The sequence below is a fragment of the Cetorhinus maximus genome, chromosome 3, assembly GCF_964194155.1.
Source record: "Cetorhinus maximus chromosome 3, sCetMax3.hap1.1, whole genome shotgun sequence".
Taxonomy (NCBI): domain Eukaryota; kingdom Metazoa; phylum Chordata; class Chondrichthyes; order Lamniformes; family Cetorhinidae; genus Cetorhinus; species Cetorhinus maximus.
The window spans coordinates 201156646-201182111 of record NC_135881.1 but is presented as its reverse complement, the minus strand read 5'-3'; the positions used below and the strand labels follow the sequence as shown (position 1 = coordinate 201182111).

The following is a 25466-nucleotide window of genomic DNA, read 5'->3' as shown; positions in this document are numbered from 1 at the left end:
AGATAGTCCTTCCAAATGGGCTGAATGGCTTCCTTTCGTGTGGTACCATTCTATGATTTCTAGTAGAGGTCATACCATAGTAATCATCAGCAGGAATCCTAGGCCAATCTCCCCTCCATAAACCAGTGGCCAAGTATAACTCCACAGTGGAGATCAACCAAACCCAGCAGAGAATGGAGCTTGATGTTATCACCCGCACCTGCCTGGTCTGTTGAGTTCAGCTGCTCGCTACAATTGTACAAGCTTCCACCCATTCTAGAGGCAGTACATAATGCTTACTTAGTTCTCTTATTCATTCACCCCTTTCCCACTGCCATCTATCCTCATTCCACCCTCGACCAAGAGATTTCCCATCTCGGACAGGAAGAAGCAAGCCTGTAGATGCCTCAAGAATTTTTGACAACTGTGATCAACAGCAGAAGACATAATTATCGGAAAGATATATGTCAACTTAAAAAAAATAATTCTCTGTCGTCTCTCCAAGGAGAGTTGATTTGAAGCTTCTGGTTCAGCCAATCACAAAACACCCCAAACTTTTTGCTCGAATTTAATCATCAGGCAAGCATGAGCAAGAGGTGTGATCGAAGAGCCTTATACAATATTCAGTGACAAGCTGCCTTTGCTCTTGAACATGTATTTTTCTTTAAGCTCCCATTTTATTCCTCCTTCCTTTTTCATTATTTCTAGTTGTGCTGTGTGCTGTACCCCAACTAAAGCAAGTGGGCAGGTAATTGATCCCAGAAAGGTTTTTTTTTTAAACTGGTTATCACCATGTTTGTTAACTCCTGCAGTTTAATCTGGTTTCTCGGATGCTGCTGGTCAACGCAAGCCCTTTCTCACTAACGTGCAGCGTTTTAAACTGAGAATCTCATTTTGCTCTTTACACCCAAAAAAAAACCCGATCTAAGTGACGCTTAGGGATTTGGTTTGAAATCCTTTTATTCTGATTGCCATTACGATGATATTGGTTGATCTCTCATGGTGCTGCATATAAGGAGTCAGGACCAAGTGTGATCAAGGTCAAGCAGATTAAAAGGCTGGGCATAAATATAGTGAGACAAGAGGGGACAGGGTCGAGAAAAGGGAGAGGATGCTGAGAAGGTCAAGAAAAGGGAGGGGCGACTGCAGAGGTGGGGTCCCAGAAAGGTTTGATTTTCTTCATGGGTCAGTGTGGGAGACTCGTTTGTTAGATAATGGGCTGCAAACCAGGGCGCTGTATTTCTGCTGTGCGGGGTGGATATTGTCGTGTGCAGTTTGAGACTGAGATGAGGAGAACTCTTTTCTCTCGGAGGGTAGCGAGTCTTTGGAACTCTCTCCCTCAAAAGGCGTTGGAAGCGGAGTCTTTGAATATCTTTTAAGGCAGAGGTGGATATATTATTGATCAACGAGGGGGGGGTGAAAGGTTATTGAGGGTTGGCAGGAATGTGGGGGTTGAGGTTACAATCAGATCAGCCATGATTGTATTGAATGGCGGAGCAGGCTCGAGGGGCCGAGTGGCCTCCTCCTATTCTTAATTTGTATGCTCAGTCGTGGGGGCAGGGGTGAAAAACACAATGCTGGGGTCTGACATTTCTATCTAAGGGTGAAGAGGTAGCTGTAATCATCTATTTCTACTCTGCCTGGGAAGGAGGGGTTACACACCCACTGGTTTCCAAGGTACAATATAGAACAGCACCCAGATTTCAACACTCTCGTACTTTAGAACATCCCTCAGTTACAGAACATTATTCTGACACTGCCATCTACAGGCACACACTTCTTAAAGATACTACAGCACAGAAACTGATCATTCAGTCCAACAGGTTAATGCTCCACATGAGCCTCTTCCCATCCTTCTTCATCCAGCACCATCAGCATATCCCTCTATTCCTTTCTCCAAACATGTTTAACTAGTTTCTCCCTGAATATATCCATGCTATCCATCTCAACTACGCCTAGTGGTAGCAAAGTCCATTAAATTCCTAGTCATAAAGAAGGGCAAATATTCCATTACGCAAATACACTTGTCACGATGCCCAATGTAATAAAGTGTGTCCTGGTTTTGGCTGCTTGGTTGTTGATGCCCAGTGACCTCAATTTTCTAATTTGCAGTTCGAGTGATATGCTCGCCAAGGTGGTGTGTGAATGCGACTCTCAAGTTTTCTCAACTATACCCACTGTGTCCCCAAAGGCAGGCTGCCTTGCACAAGGTCTCATTTTTCTCACTTTCTCACAGATTTGTTGGGTAAGGAACGGATTAAGAACACCGCGAAGCAAACACACAAAGACTAGCTTGTGTCGCCTCACAGGAAATTTGCCGGTCAGGTTTGAATAACATTAACAACGTTAATATTGAAATCCTGGCATTGACGCCCAATTATTTTTTTCTTGGAGCAGAGGAAGAAGAATATAGTGGGGATTGGGATCTTCGATTGAATTTAACAGCTTCTTCCTGTTATTGCTTTTCTGCTCCTTTCAGAACATGAAGAGAATTGATCAGGCCAACAGAATTGGAAGTATCAGTTTTTAATAAGAACAGCTCGGATCTTCCCAACAGCGTCAATGACAGCCGGATTGCCGTGGCGCCCGAAAATTCCCCCAACTCGAAGCTGCCGCGCATTTCTTCCGGGACCTTCCGACCCCGGCTGTCACAAATGCGCAGCGCAGTGCCCCTCGGGGAACTCCGCCGCAGCGGAGTAGAGTCGGGGGAAAGACAGCACTAGCTGCCGTGTGGGTAAGTTTAACGGTCCAGTGTGAATGTTAGTGAATAGGTGAATGGATGAGTGAGGCGGTCGAGATGGTCAAAGTGGGTGGACGGGTAGGCAGTTGGGTCGGGAGGGGTGGTCAGGTTGGGGGGAGGGGGTAGTCGGGTGATCAGGAGCTGGGGGGTGATTGTGTACTTGCCCAGATTTTAATGCCTAACATTTCCTGGATAGCTACCCAGGTAGGTACTGGGAACTGTCCAAAATGTCTGACTCTAACTCAGAGTCGGAGACATTCAAGGAGGGTCCTGGGGTGCAGGAACTTGCCCATCAGAAGTTTAAACTTCTCAAGCAATTCCCACATAGGTCCACGCATTAGGACATCCACAGGGCCCTGACATGCACTTGCAGTCGTATGTCCTGTCTCCGACGACACAGAGGCCGGGAGATTTGGCCCAGCGTTTTTATTCGAGATGGAACAAGATCGAGAAGATCCGAGTCCTCCTGTGAAAGAGACTCATCAATATGCCTTCGCCGTTCTATATTCTAGACTAACTGTACAAAAATGTTACATTTGCTGCACCCAACAAGCACTTACCTGCGATACAGTGTAGTTTTTGCTCTGCCATATTTTCTTGGCTTCCCCTTTCTCCTTTTTGCTCAGCAGGTCAGGACTGGGCATCATTCCGGCATTCCGAGCATCAATCAGCTTGGTAACCAGGGCCCAAAGCCGGACTTGCCACCTCAATACACCTGGAATGGCATCCGCTGCGTTCAAAGAGGAAACATTTAAAACATTTTTTTACTAATTCTTTCGTGGGATGCAGGCGTCGCTGGCAAAGCCATCATTTGTTGCCCATCCCTAAATGCCCTTGAACTGAGAGAAAAAAAAAACAAGCACCCAACAAGCCCTCAAAACGTCTTTGTCAACATTAAGAAATCCCAAGTTAGGTGAAGTTCTCCCTAAGATAAAGCAAATTAACATCAACATCTCCCCTCAGACTTTATTGTGATGTTTCCACATTCTACAGCTGGTATTCTCCTTGCCCCGTTTTTTTTTGTTTTCGGAATGGGGGGGCGGGGGTGTTGAATTTTCGCGTTCAAGCTTAAGGATGTTAATACAGATGTTTGGAATGAAAATCCTTACCCAATTCAGCCTGGCAAAGCATCCCCACCATCAGACGCAGCATGGATATCTGCACAGCTAAGCTTTTGCTATGGTGCACCAAGAACATGCCCTCACCCCTGCTTCACCAGTGCATACCCAGCTTTCAACATGAGCCATCCACGAGGGAGATTGGGAATCATGTGCTAATTTTTGGGTGCTTTATCCCATGCCACTTTTCAACTTAAGGGAGACGGTGGCATAGCGGTAATGTCACTGGACTAGTAACCCAGAGGCCCAGGTTAATGCTTTGGGGACATGGGTTCAAGTCTCACCCTGTCAACAGGAACTTAAAATCAATTAATAAAAAAGTCTAGAATACAAAGCTAGTCTCAGTAATGGCAACCATGACGACTATCATTGATTGTCATAAAAACCCAACTGGTTCACTAATGTTCTTTAGGGAAGGAAATCTGCCATCCTTGCCTGGTCTGGCCTACATGTGGCTCCAGACTCACAGCAAATGTGGTTAACTCAACTGCCCTCTGAAATGTTCAGTTTAAGGGCAAATAGGGACGGGCAACAAATGCTGGCTTTGCCAGCGACACCCACATCCCATCAAAGAATAAAAATTGTGACTGTGTAAACAAACGCTACACAGGAACCTTGCATCATGCAGATGAGAGACATTCTCATCCGATTACTCGGGAGACAGATTTGAAAGTCCTTAAGTGTACACTTTAAACAAAAAAGATACGTTTTATTGTCTTTATTTGAAAAGTAGTATTTTTATATCTGAGCATGCTCAGTGAGTTCCAATGAAATCCAACAGTTTCCTTACATTTTATGGGGCGGAAGTTAATTTAAAAATCTACCATCTCATTTCCTTCCCTAAAGGCACATCAGCAGCCTTCACTTTGCTCAGGAAGGATAGGTGATTAGGTGATTCTCAGGCAATGGCGCTATTATTTGTTGGGCTCTGCCAGGGTCACCCTGGCCAGCAAGGCATCCTTCTCTTATAGGGGGGGTCACCGTCTTCCCATTGACACCAACTCAACTTTGAATTTGGGGGGGTAAGCACGAGGATAGGCCCCAGGTCAAAAATATCGACTTAAACCCTAATCTCCCCCACGGCGAGATCAGCGTTTGCTTGCTGTCACCTCCAGCCCATCCTGGCTGGTAATCGGTTGTGAACAGGGGTAAAAAAGAGCTGGGAAGAGGAATAAGGTTATGCAGGGAAGGGAGGGAGGAATGGAAAAGCATTCCTTTCCCCAACTCAGTAATCCAATCTGGCGTGTGGCTTAAAGGGCCGAATGGCCTCCTGTGCCGTCATGACTCCATGACTATAAGACTTCTCTCTGATGAGTCAACACACCCAATGGGTCTCAAAAAGAAGGCATCGCGCGCAATGTATCTGCCGACTGCTTGAACCGGAGGAGCTCAGCCGCTTACTTTTAACGTCCCACAGGATATCCTGCTCAGGAGGGGCGGCATACAGGATGTACAGGCGAGCAGTGTCAATCCCGTACTGCTGGACCATTTCTGCTGGGTCAATGCCGTTGTGTTTGGACTTGCTCATTTTTTCCCAGGTGATCTGCAGTTTCTCGGAGGTCCTGGCATGGAGTGGGTCAGGGCCTGTGGTGTGGCAAGAGGAAAACGGTGAAATTACTGGCGTCACACTTAATTCCTGGACGCGTACTTTGCATTACCCAAAAACCGATGCCAACTTCACCGAGGTCAAACCGGTCAAGTCCATTCACACTTAATGCTGATCATCTGAACTGCAATATTTACAGAAAACGGGCACGTTAAAAAAAAAACTAAAAAATGTACTTTGTTTTCGTTGAAAACCATCTATTGCTGCTGTCCAAATCATGCAGGACAACTGGCTGGGGAATCTAGGGTCAGTCTCAGAATAACAGGGTGGCCTGTTTTAGGGCTGAGGCGAGGAGGAATTTCTTCACTCGGAAGGTCGCGAATCTTTGGAATTCTCCAACCCAGAGAGCTCTGGGTGCTCAGTCGAAGTGTATTGAAGACCGAGGTTGTTTGACACGAAGGGAGTCAAGGGGTATGGGGGTAGTGCGAGAAAGTGGAGTCGACGTAGAAGATCAGCTATGATCTTATTGAATGGTGGTGCAGGTCGAAGAGCCAAATGGCCTAGTTCCTCTTCAGAATAAGCAGGCAATGGGGATGGGAAATAAGAGAGAAGAGAGGAAGGGGGTTAAGGGTTAGGATCTATCTTTGAGGTTCCAGCAGTGAATAGGGGTCAACCTCATTTCTTGTATAGGGCCGATTTTAACCCAGCTGAGCACCAGGTGTGGTTTGGGATGGGGGTGAGGTTCCAATGGCAGTCAGGGTGGAAGGAAATTGCGCTCGAATTGGATAAATACTTGCAGGGGAAAGGTTTGCAGGGCTGCGGGACAGGACAGTGGAGTGGAGCTAATTGGATAGACCTAACTAAAGAGCCAACACCGACATGATGGGTGGAATGGTCTCCTTCTGTGCTGTATTATTCTGTTGTGTTCTACGACTCCCGTCCCTATTTCTTATATTATGTTCAAGTTAATCCCCTCCAATTGAAATAAGGCGAGTGATGGTCAGAGTCTGTCATTTGCCCTGGGAACAGGCAGCCTCCAGACACCTAACGCCTGTAAAAAAACAGGCAAAATAAAACTGGCCCAATAAACCCCAACAGTGGGCTCGAGGAACAAGAGACCAGAGTGCACGGATAGGACAATACACAGCTGGGAGCTCAGACAAAGTAATCTGAATCACTCGATCTATTACCGTCCTCTAACATGCTGCGCATTAAACAATACCCTACATTTAATAACCGTCGCAGCAAAAGATGACGATGGGGGGGTGGGGAGTGGGGTTTGCTGAGGTAAGAGCGATATCTCCAGTGCTGCATTTCTTTTTGTGGATGGGAAATAAACCTGAACCGTTTGAGGAACGTAAACAGCCATGTGAAGCCAACCCCAATGACAGCAACATAGCACATGGAAAGCCTGCCTATATGGTGCCTATCTGTGATCATAGATGTCGTGCATATGGTTCAGAATCAAATAGCAGCAATTTTCCTTCTTTGCATCCACTTAATTGTCCCTGGCATCCTTCCTAATCCACTTATTTAGTTTCAATGGCCACTTACCACCGAAACTTATTTCCTCTTTCTTCAGATATTGGCCACTTGAGAGCGTTCGGAATGTTTTCCCCTTTATAAGTCCGTGCACTAGGAGCTTGCGGAAGGGTTCCCTGTGCCCAAGGGAAAAGCACAGATTATGACAAAGGAAATTTAAAATGATCAAACCACAACGGGCGGATGATACTTATCGAACCATCGCAGCAACGTCAGAAGCAAAAGGAATCGGATTATCCTAACTGGGAAAGGCTGGCTTGGGAATTAATTTGAAGGTAAATTCCACATCACAGGAACGGCAAAAAAAAAAAGAGGATCTGCGTCAAAACAAATTAAATTTGAGTAAAGTCAAAAGAACAGGAATGGCTACAGCACAGAAGGGAGGCCATTTAGCCAGTCGTGTTCATGCTGGCTCTTTGTAAAAAGCAATTCAGCTAACCCTACTCCCACAACTTTTCTCCGTAGCCCTGCAATTTTTTTTCCTCTTCAGATAATTAATCCATTCTTTTTTGAAAGCCTCCATGGAACTTGCCTCCACCACACCCCCAGGGAGTGCATTCCAGATTCTAATCACTCGCCGAGTAAAAAAGTTCCTCATGCCGGCCCCTGGTTGTTTTGTCAATCACTTTAAAATCAGTGTCCTCTAGTTCGCAATGCTTAGGAACAGTTTTTCCCCTACCTACTCTGCCCAGGGCCCTCATGATTTCAAAGTGCCAACAGCAAAGGGTCTTCCTCCCGACCCCCGACCACCCCCCCCACACTCTTTATTTATAATGTAGCTATCAAAATCCACATTCACCAAATGCCAATCTAACAGTCCCGGTCATGCCAGGGGAGAGAAGCCTGGGCATTTTCCTATGAGGATAGAAGGAAAACAAGGGGTTAATTATTTTGAGCTGTTTGCAGGCCTTCACTGCCCAGTTACACACAGATGCAGGAAACTGCCTGGGACTAACATGACTTGCTGGATAACAAAAAAGGTGGAAACACCGAAACAGTGGAGAAAGTAATCTCTGAAGAAGAGTCATATGGACCCGAAACGTTAATGCTGTTTATCTCTCCGCCGATGCTGCCAGGCCTGCTGAGCTTTTCCTAGCATTTTCTGTTTTTATTAAGGACTTAAAGTAATTCATATCCTTCACCTAGACGGCACCTCTGATAGTGCAGCACTCCCTCAGTACTGCACTGGAGTGTCAGCCTAGATTTCGGTGCTCAAGTCTCTGGGCCGGACAGCCTATACCCGCTCCCATTTCTTATGATCTTACGAGTGGGATTCCTCTGGCTCAGAGAGAAGAGAGAAGGAGAACAATTCACATCTCTCTTCCCACAGATGAAGTGTTCTGAAGCAGTCAAGGCGGCCACTCTACTGAACACAGACAAAGCCTCACTGCCCAACCAGTACAGGCCACTTCAAACAGCAGAATGGTCATCGGTTAAAAACAAAAAACTACTGCGGATGCTGGAAATCCAAAACAAAAACAGAATTACCTGGAAAAACTCAGCAGGTCTGGCAGCATCGGCGGAGAAGAAAAGAGTTGACGTTTCGAGTCCTCATGACCCTTCAGCAGAAGGGTCATGAGGACTCGAAACGTTAACTGATTTCTTCTCCGCCGATGCTGCCAGACCTGCTGAGTTTTTCCAGGTAATTCTGTTTTTGTTTTAGATTGGTCATCGGGTTTGGCGATTGGGGCTTTGAAAATTAAAACTAAACTCGTGAAGCACTTGGAGATACTTCGACCTGAAAAGGCATGACTGCAAGCGTTATTTTATAATCAAACTCAAACTCAGCCACCAGATAACCCCCATAGCCAAATGGTCCCAGAAGGTGTCCAATGTATATTTTGGTCAGTTTAAACATTCAAGAAAAAGGAGAATACGATGGCCATGGTCAAAAAGCCTGTCAGGTGGGTTTTTTTTGGCCAGCTGAATCAGAGGAAACATTCACCATCAGGTCGTATCTTGAAGTACATCGGAATAGAATTTGCGATATCGCAGTAACAAACTTCTCCCACTGGAGGACACTTTAGGATGTATACGGCTCACTTGCACCCCCTTGGGGCAGATGCTAAGAACAGCAGCTGGTGCAGGACTGAGTTGGCAGTCGTGCATTTTGTCTACACTTGCATATCACATAAGCCGTGAGCAAAACAAATAGCCTCCCACACGTCATTGTGCATTACAAAAAACACATGAAAAGCCGACTCAACTTGCAACTGGGTTACAAGACCATGAAAACTTACGCCACAACCACAGTAACACACGTTTTAGTTACATCTTTCTTTAGAGTGGCAATACTTGCCTGTATTTCACCATGTTTTGATCATTGCAGAAATGACTAATAAATCTTGCATAGTACAGATGCATGACAGCATGTTCTTTCCCTCCAATGTACAGATCTACAGGCATCCAGAAGTCCGCTGGCGCCTTATCAAAGGGCCTTCAAAACAAGTGAATGACACGCAGTTAGTAACTATATTCACAGCAGAGGCATTGTTTTTAGGCTTACCTGTGTGTATGCAGAATATTCAGTATTTGGTAAAGGAAAATTAAAAAAAAAATACACATTCCCTTACTCCCATCTTTCTGGAATAATTGGTTGCCAAGCAACCAGATGAGGACTTTCAACATATATGGGTTCGGTAGTATTGAGCTCAAGTATTGCGGAAAAAAAAAAAGACATGTCAAAAGCTTTTCATCTTGCACTCATCAGGACACTTGCAAGAATACCAATGCAAGAGGGAAAACAGTATAATTGTTGTTTTCCCCCTTCTTGCAGATGTCCTGATGAGTGCAAGACGAAAAGCTTTGACATGTCTCTTTTTCCAGCAATACGTGGGATTACAGGATACTGATACCGCCTTCATGTGGGAGACTCAGTTACAACCAATGGATAAAAGAAGGTATTTTATCACTTTGTCTTCAACCTCAAAGCGATTTTAAGTAGTAAGTGGCTCTCCCTTCCTTAGTAAGACTTCACAGCTCTCACCCAAACCAAAAAAAAACAAAGCAAAATAGCCCGATCCCTAAAAATCCTTCCCCGATCCAGCTGGCAAGGATTGAATTACACCACAATTCTCAGCTTCAACACACAAAGGGAATTATCCCACCTATTGTCAAAATGAATTGTAATTTCTCAAATAGGTATAATGTCATTACTACCGGCGCAATAAGATTGAATTGTTTATAAGAAATGTTAAATTCAAGGGTGCAAAACAAAAAAATGCTCAACGTTAAATATAAGGAAACATGATGGAAATCTCAGGAGGGCTGGAATTCAAAAGGGTGGATGTTATGCTGTAGTTGCATAGAGCTCCAAATAGACTGCAGCTGGAGGACTGGATTCAGCTCTGGGGAAACCGCATCCCAAGAGCTCAAGGGGATTAAATGAGAGGGTTGCATAGAGAGGTATGTATTCCCTTGTGTTTAGATTATGGGATGGTCTAGTTGAGGCATCTAAGACAATTAATGGGTTTGATGAGGGCGAGGGCGAGGGCGAGGGAGAGGGAGAGGGAGAGGGAGAGGGAGAGGGAGAGGGAACGGGAACTCCACCCCACTCCCCCAACCCCGCTCTTATGGGGGCTGGCCCAATACAGGTGGGCATAAAGCTAGGCCTCTCAAGGCAACGTCAGGAAACACTTCACAAAGTGGTGAAAATCTGGAACTCTCTTCAAAAAAGCTGTTAAAACTGGGGGGGGTTACTTGAAAACTTCAAAAGTGAGAGTAATAGATTGTTATCAGGCAAGGCTATTAAAGAGACATGTAAGAAAAATGTAACAACAATCATTTCCAAACTTACTTTTCACTATTATGAGAGTCAGTGTATCTGTAGTAATACCAAGCTGAATCCACAAACGTATCCATGGTATCAGTCTCTCGTTGGGCAGGGCCCTTACATCTGTACAGGAAGAGGCAAGTTACAGATTCTGTGGCTTCCAGTACTAAACAGTTCAGTGATTAAACCACACCACAACCTGGAACACTGCTCACTGAATTTCACAACATCACTAGTCACACTGTTCCCAAGCACCATTAGCAAGTAGCAGCTTTGCCCAACTAAAGGGGCTGGTCCAAAGCAAAATGCTGCGGATGCTGGAAATCTGAAATAAAAGCAGCAAATGCTGGAAACACTCAGGTCAGGCAGCATCTGTGAAGAGAGGAACAGAGTTCAGGTTTCAGGTCAACGACCTTCCATCAGGACCGAATGGATCCCCGAGAAAGCATCGGGGATAACCTGTGCAATGTCTACGAGGTGATCACTAATAAACCCAACAGGGAATTCAGAAGGGTGCTTACAATTTGGAAATCTCTCCCACAAGAATCGTTGAGGTGACTAGCATTGATGCACTCAGGGAAAGCTAGATAAATGAGAGGGAGATAGGAATAAAAGGAACACGTTGATGGGGTTAGATGAAGGAGGCTGGGAGGGGGCTTGTGTGCAGCATAAACACTGGCGTGGACCCAATTGCCCGATTCAGTGTTGTAACTACTTTGCAACATCAATAACTAGGACTTTGGCTGCTCACTTCCCCAGTGTAAACTGATCTAGCTCTTTGCGTTTCGACTTAGATGAAGAACTGAATTGGCTCTACACCAACCACAGTCAGAAAGCACCTGACTTGTAGCCATGGTTGGCTTGAAAAGAAATCGATTTGTGCGACAGGGACATCAGGAGCCAGTTTTTAAACTTTGTTCTCACCAAACAAGTATTTAGAGAAAGCAGACCAAGTAATGCTCTAAAAGGAATCCAGGGCTGATGTCACCGGAACACGCCCCTCCACACGGAAACGTCTCTCAGGTTTGGTTTTTAAACAATGGGGTTTTCTGTATGGATGAAATTTAGCGCAAGAACCTAAGATACAAATTGCTCTAGATTTTATAATGGGAACTTTGTGAAAAATATTACTGTATCTTGGTCTGAGCCACCTCCTCCTCTTCACTGTTGAATCGCTCTATTCCTATTTAGTCCTGCTTAGAATAGTAGAATTTTACAGCACCCGAGGCCATTCAGCCCATCATTGCTGTGCTGGCTCTCTGAAAGTGCTATTCACATCCCCATTCCCCTATAACTGTTAAAATTTGTCCTTTTCATCTGCAAATCCTTTTAACAAGCTGTTACTGCTTCAGGCAGGGCATTCCATGTGCTAACAAGCTGCTGCATTTAAAAAAAAAAATCTCAGTCCTCTCTTTTGGTGATGATCGTGAATTTATATACCCTAGTTACTGACTCAACCAGCGGTGGAAATAGTTACCTCCTGATTTACCTCGTCCATAACTGTCACAACTGGGTATTTCCAGCAGGTTTCCTGGACAGCAACTTAACAACTACACTCACACACCTTCCACCCAATCCTCAAAATAAATAAATGGTTAATCCAGAGGCTGATTTTATGCCTTAGGTGGATCAAAGGTCTATTCTTGCGCCAATGATGCCTGTCCGTTTGCAGTACTGTTAGAATATAATGGTTAAAAGCTACAAAGGCCACAGCGATTACAATGGTCCTCAGATTCCGTCGCTAATTGGTTGCTTTGATTGCCTTGTATAAAAGTTAGGTAAAAGCCCGCTGACACGAATGAACATTGTGAGCATATTTCACATCCGAGAGCCCGCGAGCTCCTGGGATCAACAAAACTACCGCGGTATATCCTGGCGGCACTGAAATACACTGGGGTTCTCTCTGTCGCAAATCTAGCTGACCAATTTGTCCCATTTGCACTGCAAAGTCGCTGCAAACTGAATAAGTCACTTTCCCATGCTTGGCTGGGAAAAAAAACCAACATAAGCGGTTGGTTAACTCTCACACTGGAATTTATCGTACTTCACAATTTAAATTGCTCAGCTCATCAGTTACCTCTTTAAACCGTTTCCATTTCTCACCGAAAACCCGTTACAACAGGACTCCAAGCTAACACATTAATCCTGGTGCGTCTCTCCACAGATTCTGTGCACCGCCAGCATTTTCTGTTCTTATCGCAAGAACGACTGCAGCAGTTTTATTAAGCGCCCAAGGATAAATGACTTACTTAGGACAGGTACAGTTGAACCACTCGGAGGCTGTAGTTAATGGGGAAAGCCCTTTAGCTGTAAACGACTTGATCTTGGGCAAAAGCACAGGCAGCTCTTCATAAGGGACGGGGACGGTGCCACAAGTCTGGCAATGGACGATGGGAATAGGGGTGCCCCAGTAACGCTGCCGGGATATCAACCAGTCGCGCATTTTTGGGCTTGTGAGGTAGCCGCCGATTCCAAGGTCTCTTGCACGTTTCATGATGGCCTGAGTTGCAGACTGTCTATCAAGTCCTGTGAACTGAAAAGTTAAACGGACCGAGATTTACTACAAATACTTCGGTTTAAGTAACAATCTGCCATTAGCACACCAAGTTCTACTAAATACCTGTTTTCTAATGTTTGACAAAGCCTTGATATTAAAAACATTAAACCATTTCCCAGAAGTTTCAGTTCTTGCTGTAAGGTATTAGTGACCTATTAGAACAGTTCATCACTCACGGTAGTGTATAGATATTTAATATAGACAATCAATAGTGGCTGCACAAAGTGGATCTCTCCCTTTTGTTTCCTAACCTCCGCAGGTTACCAAAAGGTTTTACTGGCCCCGATTTTGCAGTAGTAAAGACAGTAAGGCCGTCAGCATTCGCCGCCATAACTCCTCTGAAACTGACAGCAACTTCCGGAGTCCGCACATGTGCAGTTAAATGTGGGAATCCAGGAGTTGCTGTCAGTGATTCTACGCTTCTGCAGTGGGTACGCTGTTGCGGTTCCCCTCAGATTGCAATCAATGGGGGGAAAAAAGCCAGTGAACGGACGAGAATTTCCACTCGTACGCTCTTCGTCTTGCTGTGCAAACCCTTGAAAAAATTACACCTTGTTGAATGAGATATAACCGGATTTTTAAACTGTGTACTAAATACATAATTACTACTAAACAGTCTCACTGGCCCTGAGAGAGTAATTTTATATTTGTTGAATGTCACATTTCTCCATAAGAAATTCCACGCATATTTTTAAAAAATTAAAAGTTTGTGATATTTAAGTTTTTGACTAAATCCCATGTGTATGTGTTTGCTTATTTCACTCTCTGTAAAATTGAAAACTTTAAAGTGAAGGGATTTAGTGGTCTTTAATTCCTGGTTTGCTGTCTGTGAGAATACTTCAATGTGATTAGCTGCCAACGCTGCTTCATGACATCACTGCTGTTGGGTGCCTGAAGATCTCCTTCATTTGGCTCCAGATTCAAACTGATGACGGGAAGAGGAAATCTATGCCAGAGAAAGAGATCGCTAGATCTTGAGGGCAGCTGTCTTTGAAGTCAGTGGCAAGCACCATTGCTTCATGGCTCAATGTAAAACCTGGGCTACTACCTCGATTTCTGATCTAGATGTCTGCCCAGTGTTTGACCTGCTCATTAAGTCGCTCAAATATCACTCAAACAGACGCAATCTCAGGAACCTTCCCAGCCTAAAGAGCCAAATTTCACATAGTTCATCAATGTTCACCAGACTAACCCCTGGGATGGCAGGATTGTCCAAGAGGAAGGACTGAGAAGTCTGGGCCTATATGCTCTATAGAGCTTAGAAGGATGAGGGGGTGATCTCATTGAAATGCACAAAATTCTTAGGGGGCTCGACAGGGTCTATGTAGGAAGGATGTTTCTGCTGGTTGGGTGGGGGTGGGGGGATGGCTAGAACCAGGGGACAGTCTCAGAATAAGAAGTAGACCATTTAGGGCTGAGATGAGGAGGAATTTCTTCAGTCCGAAGGTGATAAATCTTTGGAATTCTGTATCAGAGAGGGCTGTGGAGGCTGAGAGTATGTTCAAAAGCAGAGGTCGATAGATTTCTAAATACCAATGACATCAAAAGACATGGGGATAGTGTGGGAAGATGGCGTTGCGGTAGAAGATCAGTCATAGTCTAGTTAGATAGCAGAGCAGGCTTGAGGGGCCGAATGGCCTACCCCACGTTCCTACAGTGGAATGAATAGACCAATCCAGCAGACTGCTATCAATATTAATAGCGCAACATTAAACATGGAACACACGGGAACAACTTACTTGTTCAAGCTAGATCAACCAATACTTTTAAAGAGGTTGACCTATTTCCCTCTCGTTTTTGGTTGGATTAACAGGTCAGCATGCAAGGGTGGGTGTGTAGCCGAGTTTGCCCGTGAGCCACTTGCAAAGGATGGAAACCAAAGGCTAACATTTCCAGCATTGACTAGCCCCGAGGGCCCAATTCACAGCTCCAGCAGACACATCACTAACCTCAGCACAATTCTGTAACTGCTCCGTGCCGTCAGGCAGGGTTTGAAAGACCTCTCGCCATTCCAGACCCAACCTTTTTGCAACTGCTGCATCTTCCGGACTCAGGCTGGGAATACCTGAGAAAGGAAGAGTTATCGGACAACGTTAAGCAAACTTTTGCTCAAATTAAAGAGTCTTCTTCCTCCTGCCTTCCAAGTGTGACGGCCCTGCCTTTTCTCTGCAGCATAGAAATGAGGACCATGTAGCAACTGGGGCTGTGCTTCCACAAATGCTGATGTCGGCCAGCCTACAGGAGGAGGCAGAAGATGACTCTGTCATCCTCCTCCTCCTCCTCCCTGCACCAGGGAAGGGCCTCATTGAAGGTTTTGCCTTTGCATGCAATAGGAAATCAGTCACCAGCCACATTGGGCACGTGTGCGCATTACTGCTGCAAGCGCACTTGTGACACTAGCTTACTTCAAAGGGGGCCAAGAGGGGCTGGCGGGGGCGGGGTTCAAGAGGTCATCTGACTTATTGGTTGCCTTCAAGCGCCCTCTACCTCTTCTGTATTCGTTAACTTGGTAGCAAATTATTTCTGTTGATTATGTCAAATAAATCTTTCCACCCTCCTCCTAAATGCTCCCAATAATAGTGAAGTTTAAATAGCTGACACAACCTATGGAAGTTAGCACAGGAGTTCTTTGCAAGCGTTTCGCCTGAACAACAACAGCAACATGCATTTATGTAGCACCTTTAACCCAGTAAAACATCCCAAGGTACTTCACAGGAGCATAGTCAAACAAAATTAGACACCAAGCTACATAAAAAGATTTAGGACAGGTGAGCAAAAGTTTGGCCAAAGAAGCAAGTTTTAAGGAGCTCTCAAAAGCAGGAGAGAGAGGCAGAAAGGTTTGGGGTGGGGAAATTCCAAAGTTTAGACAGCCCTCACCCAGGCTCGTCTGTCCACTCTGTTAACAGCTGCTCCCTCCCTGGCCCTAGTGCTCTGTGCTAAATCGCCATTATCCCTTCTCTAGCCTTTGGGGGAGGAGCAAAGAGGAAGTGTGCGAGGTATAAATAAACTAAAAACAAGAAAAGGCAGATATTTTACTTTTGAGCAATGCCATAAATCATCAACCAGGAAGGTTTACTGAAGAGGAGAAAGCAAATTGCAAAATTGGCACATTTCACTGGAGACATTTATAGATACGGAGAGTCTATCCTCACAATGATGTAAAACAATCTCCAATTACCACCTCCCATCAAACAGGATCGTGAAAAATAGGAATGGCTGCCTTACCTATGACTGTGTCTAAGTGGCCTTCGAACTCTTGCTTGGCTGAAATGACAACAGGAATCTCCTGGCCATTTAAAAGGTTCACCCCCGTCACTGGGGTCTGGCAGTCTTGAAAAGAAGCAATAATGAATCATGGTGAGGCTCTTAATAGATCGTTCCTTTTCCACATTTGTATGGGCAATCTCTCATGGGGAGCGCACCACTCACAAACAGCAAGTGCAATTTCTTTTTATGAACTTTGCCCTAACAGTCTGAGACAATTCAGGTCCAACAACAATAATGACAATATTTCCATTTATATAGAAAATGTCATGATGAAAGATCATACACACAACAAATTACTTTCTGAACAACAATGATTTAGATCAGAAGGAAAAAAAAAATATTAAAAAACAGGCAGGCAAGACACAGATGGAGCAAGAGGAAAAAGTAAAGAACGAAAGGGCGGGGGGAAGGTGTAGGAGTGAGTTACAGAAACAAGACAGAACAGCAAGAACAAAAAGGGAAGATGATGAATGTGAGTGAACACTGTTAAACTGAAGTACATCCATCCATCCAAAGGAGGAAACTGGAGCCAGTTTTGCTTTAACTTAGGTTTATTCTCAAATCCACAGTGACAGAGGTGCAGGCTCCCTTTAACTTCCATTGAGTTGCCCCCCCCACCCCCCCCACCCCAACCGGAAACCAGTTCTTATATATACCGAAGAATAATGCCCTGATCTTTCTCCAATTAGTAACAGCTGCTCTTCTTCACAACCAGAGCGTGCACCTAACTATCGCTGGATTTGCAACATGAACAAATGCCTTACGGGGTACATGTCCAACTCCTGGATCAGAGTACACAACCCAGGCAGACAGAGGGCAGCATGAAGCACAGCTGTATGGCCAGGAGGATGACATTTCTGTTGCGATGGAATCAGATGGGTGCCAGAGATCCCACAGCATTTTTCAACTAACAGAGGGATTGTGCATCTTGATCAACAACCTTTCCCTCAACCAAAACCCTCATAGGACAACTCATTGTAGATCGTGTTTTTTTTCTTGTATTCTTTCATGGGATGTGGGTATCGCCAGCAAGGCCAGCATTCGCTGCTCATCCCTAATTGCCCTTGAACTGAGTGGCCAGGCCATTTCAGGGGGAAGTTCAGGAGTCAACCACAATACTGTGGGATCTGTAGTCACATGTAGACCAGACCAGGTAAGGATGCCAGATTTCCTTCCCCAAAGGACATTAGTGAACCAGTTTTTGGTTTTTAACAACAATTGACAATGGTTTCATGGTCACCATTACGGAGATGAGCTTTCAATGCCGGATTTTTATTAACTGAATTATAAATTCCACCAGCTGCCATGATGGGATTTGAACCCATGTCCCCAGAGCATTATCCTGGGCCCCTGGATTACTAGCCCAGTGACATCACCACCGAGCCACTATCTCCCCCACGTGCCATGTGAAAAATGGCTCTCACATTCACCTATACAACAGCACACTTCGAAACAATTCAGTGCATGTGAAGCAATTGGAATACCTCAGAGAATTTATGGCACTTGGGATCTGATTTAACTGCAGTCACTCAAGATGTTGATTTAGTGAATTTATTATCACTCGTAGTCACTGGTCTTGTATTAATATTTAATGGTTCATGTCTTACAGCTTTGCTCATTGACAAATAGCAAAATATCTCTTTCCCCTCCCCCATGAACTTCACTCAAATGATTTTCATAATTCAAAGAAAAACTTTCAATTACTTTTTAAACTTTGTTGCACTGTTAATAATGTGCATGAAAAATTTGATAGGATTCAGGGTGAAATTAAAAAAAGCCCCTGCCTAAAATGCTTTCCAGCCAGTTATTAACTAGAAGGCTCTCATGAATGCTAGTTATTTCTCAGTTGAGTTTACCTGCACTTTTAACCCCAAAACAACGGGCATTCATGAGGCGCATGTAATCTAGTACTGAGAGTGAGCGCGCATGAGAGAACAGGTGCACAAGAGGCCAGGGATGGAGGAACTCAGTGCTCTTGGACAGTGTTAATCTCCTCCAGGCCTACAAGAGAAAAACATAAAAAATAGGAGTGTGTCATTCAGCCCTTCAAGCCTGCTCCACCATTCAATATGACCATGGCTGATCCTCTATCTCAACGTCGTCCCCCCGCTCTCTCCCCATACCACTTGACGCCTTTGGAGTCTAGAAATCTATTTCCTTCTTAAATGTATTCAGTGACTTGGCTTCCACAGCCTTCTGTGGTACAGAATTCCACAGGTTCACCACCCTCTGAGTGAAGAAGTTTCTCCTCATCTCAGTCCTAAATGGCCTACCCCGATATTGAGACCACAGAGGGGATTCAGACTGGAGAACCAGGATTTATAACTGAGCCAATTGCGTCTAATTATTTCTGCCTTAGCCCTTCTCTCCTGAAGATGTCAGTTCCACGGGCCACACCAGCACCAAAACCTCCAATGCTTCAAAGCGGCTATACTTCAGTGATTAGATGGTGGGCTGATCCTGTCCACAAAGTGGGTGGACAACAAGCAGTAGTGCAAATACTGCTGAGTGTTTCCCACTCCTACTGCAGGAGCACCGACTGCAGCCTCGGGCGGGATTGGTAACTTCAGCAAGGCTCAACATTGAAGCTGAAGCCTATCCAGTCTGTGTACCATGGCAGCACACCATATACACATTTAATCACTGAAATTTTCTTTTTCCATAAGGCCCTTGTTTGTATTTCTAAAGGAAACATCATGACTTGGACTATTAGCAGCAGCAGGTAACCATTAGCTCATTCGTGCTTATAGCACATCAAGTATAGCCACAGATAACACTAGTGGCTTTTGGGGGGCAAAAAAAGGGCAGAAATATGACAAATCGTTGGCAAAAAAATCATACAACCCAACTCGACTTAGTCCATCACAGTGGCTGTGATGATTGGGCAACACAGTTCTTTTCTATATCTTTAAGAAAAGCTACTAGTTTCTCAGGCAAAGCAGAGAAAGGAATCAGGTCCATCAAATAAGAGTTTTAAAAAAATCCTACAATCCAATGCAAAGAAAACGGACCAAACTATAAATCAGGTAGTTGGCGAGGAGAGTGAAGAGGGTGAGAAATATCAGCAGTTTAGCTTGTTTGTGCGTGGGGACAAGGTGTTTTACAGGATCACAGCACGAGAAAGAGAGTTCCACTGAGAGTATTTACGGACAAGTTACATTTTCCCGACCGGCAAGTGTTTTGACAGGCTATTTCCGTGTGAACCAACGGCAATTCACAGAAACGCAGAGAGAGCGCTCAAAATAACTCGATCACAACAGGAGGACCTTTAAAAGGCAACAGGACCAAAAGGGGAGAGTTTGGAGGGGAAAAAAAAAAATTGCTTTTCTCAGTCTGAATATTGTTGCTGGTCCTTTGGAAAATGAACAAAACTCAACTGGGTCACAAGGGGTGGTGGGGGGGGGGGGGGGGGGGGGGGAATAATAATAATCACACCATCAGCACTGTGCCTTCTGGCGACAGAAGGAAGGACATTCCTATTTGCAGGCACTTCCTGATGGAGACAAGGTCGTATGACAACGATTTCCTCTAGTTCTGTACTAAAAAATAAACATTTTTTTGGAAATTAAATCTCATTGCAGGAAAACTGCTGCAACTGGAATTTCCTGCCCAAACACCATCACATGCCAAACATGTCCTTGTTCCCAAGACTCCCCAGTGGGCGATGCGTAGGTTCTTGTATTAACACCATTTCTACAGTACATCCAGGTAAATATGGACTCAACTCCAAGTAACGTCACCAAATTGAGGATATAATTAACAGAGAACAATGGAATGATCGTGTAGAGGCACCACCAGATATATTTTTCTGTATTGTTACCACAGAATGTCCAGTAGGGCCAGTCACCTGTTATTATATACCTTCACATAACATATCAACTTCTCGCCGACATGATTTGTGACCGCCTGCCCTGTACAGATAAGGACGAGTGGAGAAAAAAAACAAACACAGGGAGCAAATAAAACCAGCTTTAGCAATAAACATAAAAAGGAAAAACAGCCCCGTCATCGGAAAACTGCAATCCACTTTGTGCCTGCAAGTCTCACAAGGTCCCATTAATAACTCATGCCACACCACAAGATTGCAAATTGAAAAGATCGCAATGGTGCTGCTGCCAAGTGAGAAAAGTTCCACAGAGGTTTCGACCCATTCCACGAGCTTAGCTGCCGGAGGTACAAGCTGAGAGTCGGGGGGAAAACTAGGTGGGAAATCATCACCAAGATAAAAAGCAAAAAAACTGCAGATGCTGGAAATCCAGAACAAAAACAAAAATACCTGGAAAAACTCAGCAAGTCTGGCAGCATCTGCGGAGAGGAACACAGTTAACGTTTCGAGTCCGATTCGAAACGTTAACTGTGTTCCTCTCCGCAGATGCTGCCAGACTTGCTGAGTTTTTCCAGGTGTTTTTGCTTTTGTTTGGGAAATCATCACCATATGATTTTCAGCCGCTGGGTGAGGATGGCACTTGTGGTGGTTTGCCGGTCCCCTTTGGTCAAACATCCCAGTGTTTGGTGAGGGGTGGACTGATAAACGGGAGAAGAGGAGGAGATAAGATAACCTTAAGCCAGCAAAGAAGTGGCTCTATTTGAAGGATCTGCCATCTGTGCTTAGGGTCTCATCACCTCAAACCCAAGTGAAGCATATCTAACTCAGCCAGCTGGTGGTGGCAGCACTTCTACGGTTGCCCTGAGGAGAATGAGGGAGAAATTCCTCCTGGTTCTCCACCTCCGATCACCATCCAGCAAGCTCTGCTGGACAACACACACACATGTCGACAGGATCAGCCAGCCAATTCTAACCATCAGGGCACACACAGGGGAATAAACCCGAGTTCCCGAAGAAGAGTCACATTGTACTCAAAACATTAACTCTGTTTCTCTCTCCACAGGTGCTGCCAGGGCCGCGGAGTTTTTTTTGCAGCACTTTCTATTTTTATTTATGAATAATGGCTACCTGGATGAGGTATAGGAAGGTTTGAACACAGCATGGGAAAAAACACCTCCAGGGGAGGAGGGAGAAGTGAAAAATATGGAGCATATGGGAAAAGGAAAGTAGGTGCCTTAACAGAACAGTGCAAAGAAATGCCATTTTCCTGTCTCCCACAGCATGCTCTATTTAACACACAAATGAGAACAAATTAAATGAGAATAGTAAACATGTCTAGTCCTCTGGGCTGTAAGCCTTTGCATTACTGGTTTTGCACAGGTTTAGCTGGGGAAATGAGGGGATGTAATATGGGAACAATTTCGCTTTCGACCATATAAGATTAAAGCAATACATCATTTCTACACTGAAAGCCACTGTTACCTTTCCTTAAAAGTTAAAATTAATTTACAGTGGAAGCAAAATGGAACCTATCCTAAAGATATCAAAAGCCCCTGCGATCCGTAAACAAGGTGCGAGCCAATCTAAAGTCTCATTTCGGGCGAGCGGGGTGGGACAGTGGGTTGACAAATTGGCCTTTTGCCTCGGAGACGAGCCCATACAAGGTGGTTTCTCCTGTCCATTTGACAGGTTGTCCCCAAGCTCAAAGGCGCAGCTTATCACCACCGTCAACACCCCTTTGTCCTTCTGTCTATGACATCTTTGCCAATCTCCTCTTCGCCTCCACCAATCACTGGCCCCCTATCCAGCTCTACCTGTCCTGCCGTCCACCACGCACACGCACACGCACACGCACACGCACACGCACACGCACACGCACACGCACACGCACACGCACACGCACACACACACACACACACTCAACTGTGTTCCTCTCCGCGGATGCTGTCAGACCTGCTGAGTTTTTCCAGGCATTTTTGCTTTTGTTCAAGCTTACAAACAGTTCCTGGTGGAAGTGGGTTCACAGCAGTACACCACCCCACACCCAATTTAGCATTTATTAAGATCAAAAAACTCAAAGACCACAACGGAAAGTGCTTTAGGAAAAGGATATATTATGTCACTCCGAGGTTAGGGAGAAGAGCTTATGCTAAAACGAGTACATTTCTTGGGAGACACTACTCCAAAAGCATTTAACATAGAATTAGTCAGTGCATTTGGACAGAAGTGTGCCAAAAGAAACAGGTGTATAACCTAACTGGTGTTCTTCCTCTGCTCATTGTCTCCGTACCAGTTTAGCAGTTATGGGAAATGGAATACATTTAACATCTCCCTGAACAACAGAAAGAGGATACAGATACCAGATAAAGAAAAGGAAACCTTCTTCAGCAATAGGTTTATACCAGTTCCCGAATTCAACAGAGGCCAAGAACTACAAAAAAAAATTCACACGTCACTCGCATGCTCCAAATGTTTTTATGACCTATAGACCTTAAGGTGTAACTTGTTCACTGAAGCTTGGCCCTCCGCCACCTGCAATAAAAACTATGGTACTCTAGGATACAGCTCCTGGGACACCGGTTCAGAGACTTGGCCAAAGCAACCAATCCCTCTGTTAGCATCAAGCATGGATGGCATTACATCTAAACCTGGTCCGATTTTCATCCAAAGTTTACCACTTTGCCACGGACACACACACACACACACGTATATACATAATATATACACACAAGCAAATATAAATATATATATTATACATACACACACATTATATATATTATATTTAATATATATATTTATATATATTATTTTTATATAGAAAATAATTGTTTTTGTTTTCTGTTGGAAATTTTCCACATTTTCTTACCTACGTCAGGTACAAAGCACTTTTGAAGAATGTGTTGCAGGTGACCATTGCTACGCAGCAATCTGTGGCTGGGTAGGATAGAAAGGTGGGATGCACCATAAACCGCATCTGGGCTGGAGGCATATGCAGGGAGCTTTTCGCCAACGTGTTTTCCATTTACCTAGGGTAGAATGGCTGTTCACATTGTTTGAATAATACAACAACTAGAATTTCACAGTTGCTGGCTACAGATGATGTAAGCAAACACTTGTGTGCACTGGGAGAGGGTTGTGAAGGGAGCAGGCCAGATAGGTGACTGACCAGTTTTTTTCCAGCTGTCTTATTAACAGGCAAGAAAGCAAAGGTACTTTAAAGGAGATTAATGCACAGATTGACACATGACAATTGCCCACTCATGCTACAACATTATCTGAGAGGGTTTGGCATGGGACAGAGATACAGTGCAGTTAGGGCTGTATTTTAAAGGTATAAAATAAGTTTTTTTTTGCACGGATTGATAAAATGTGGAGGTGAGGGAAATTTTAAACAAAACCACCACAGTTTACACTTTTAACAACAAATTTTAATTTCATTAGTTTACATTTCCATGCATGGGCTGAAATCTTTAAAAACAAAGAAAAGTCAACTAAGCAAGGAGAGAATGCCCTGAAGTCGCCTGCGCTTTATAAGAGTCATTAAGTTCACAGGTGGGGATACCTTGCTCTTTACTGAAGGTTCTCTACCTGGCGACACTTTCCACCAGCCATTCCGACTAAACTACCACAGTGGCAACATGTCTATCAGCAAATCATATGATCCCTACCATACTCCCGTGACACCTCCTCCTCCTTTGGGCACCTCAGCGTATTCCAATCCTCTCACCTCCTTAGCCATCATCCACCGGCCTCCTGGGCCCTACCTACTGAATTTCTCCCTGAAAAATCCTCCCTCAGCCCCCACCCCACCGCACTGAGTGACTTCTCATTCTCTGCTATTTCAATCTCCACCACTTCTCCCCTTGCCATCTCAGCTCACCACCAGCTGTCTTCTCAAATCTCGCCTCCGTATAAACTCACTTGCCTATATCCATGACCACTCCCTCAAACTACTGTCATCTGAAGGCTTCTTGATTCACATGATCTCGATCACTGACAAGGGAGTGCACATCCACCTCCTTGTGTCCCTCAAACCTAAATCATTCCTGCCTTCTAGTTCAACAACAAAAAAACAAAAATAGCAGTAGCATTTTGTGCAAACCGCATTAAGTTCCAAGGCTGAGGTTTTTAACATTTGCACTTTGCAATCTGTGATTTTTTTTTATCCATTGGGCAGAAAGCTTCAGGCTGGCAAGTGTTGGAAGTGAGGTCTGAATCCCCTAAAACTTGTACCTTCAGCTCAAAGTCAAAGTAACATCCAGTGCAAGATCCAATCCAGTTTGCTTGCATTTCTTTGACACCATACCAATCAGGAAGATCTTCCAGGGCATCCAGTAAGGACTGCAAAACATAAATAGTGTAAAATCGGAGGTTAAAACACGCACATCGACACAATTCTTCAAGTCTTCAATCCAGCAATCACCCATTAAACGTGTACACCATAGGCAGGATGCTCAGAATGAATGACTAGATAAGTAACTATGCTGGTTTGCTTGGTCAATTGTCAATAAGCAAGCAGAAATTGCAACTAGCCAGGAACCAGCAACCGACACACGCACAAATCAAATCAAATTGCTTAATCTGTTTTCGAAGCCAGCAAAGAGAATCCAAAAATGGCCAGAACCTGAATCAAGCCAGTTAAAATATTTCAACTCCCCTATCCAATTTCTTTTAGAGGCCAACCAGTTACAGGACTGTTAAAACGAGCATGCGGATAAACCTGAATGTATTTATTCGATAAAGACCATGGGGGCCTGAATTTGCAGAAAGCTTATACCATAGTGATGGTGCATCAATGGCGTGTGTTATTATTGCACTGCAGAAATTCCAGGAAATTCTGGCGCGAGTGGCTTATGCTGTTGTGTACACAGCGTCGCAACATATTGGGCTTCTCACCGCCTCTGCACCAAGAACGTGTCACACCTCCATTCCCCCATTAAAATTAATGGTGTGTTTACCACAGCCACTGAGGTCATTACAGAACGATGCTAAAGAACGCGTGAGTCGGTAAAGTATTGACTCGCTCAGCAAATTGCCCGAGGGCCAAATTTTAACTGGCTTGTTCCAGGCACTTCAGTTAAATGTCAAACCTCTAGTGCGTAATAAAATAAGCCTTTTG

The 25466-nt window shown here is 44.6% G+C and overlaps 1 protein-coding gene across 1 annotated transcript in view; it reads right to left on the bottom strand.

Annotated features, from left to right (window-relative positions):
- lars2 (leucyl-tRNA synthetase 2, mitochondrial) overlaps positions 1-25466 on the bottom strand; it is a 96425-nt gene that overhangs the window by 30473 nt on the left and 40486 nt on the right. The window contains exons 8-17 of the mRNA XM_078539616.1: positions 24581-24688; positions 23214-23373; positions 16480-16584; positions 15204-15319; positions 12947-13230; positions 10722-10820; positions 9225-9362; positions 6938-7041; positions 5239-5421; positions 3280-3449 (exon numbers count right to left, since the gene is read on the bottom strand). Coding sequence (XP_078395742.1) covers positions 3280-3449; positions 5239-5421; positions 6938-7041; positions 9225-9362; positions 10722-10820; positions 12947-13230; positions 15204-15319; positions 16480-16584; positions 23214-23373; positions 24581-24688 — 1467 coding nt within the window. The remainder of the gene's footprint in view (positions 1-3279; positions 3450-5238; positions 5422-6937; positions 7042-9224; positions 9363-10721; positions 10821-12946; positions 13231-15203; positions 15320-16479; positions 16585-23213; positions 23374-24580; positions 24689-25466) is intronic.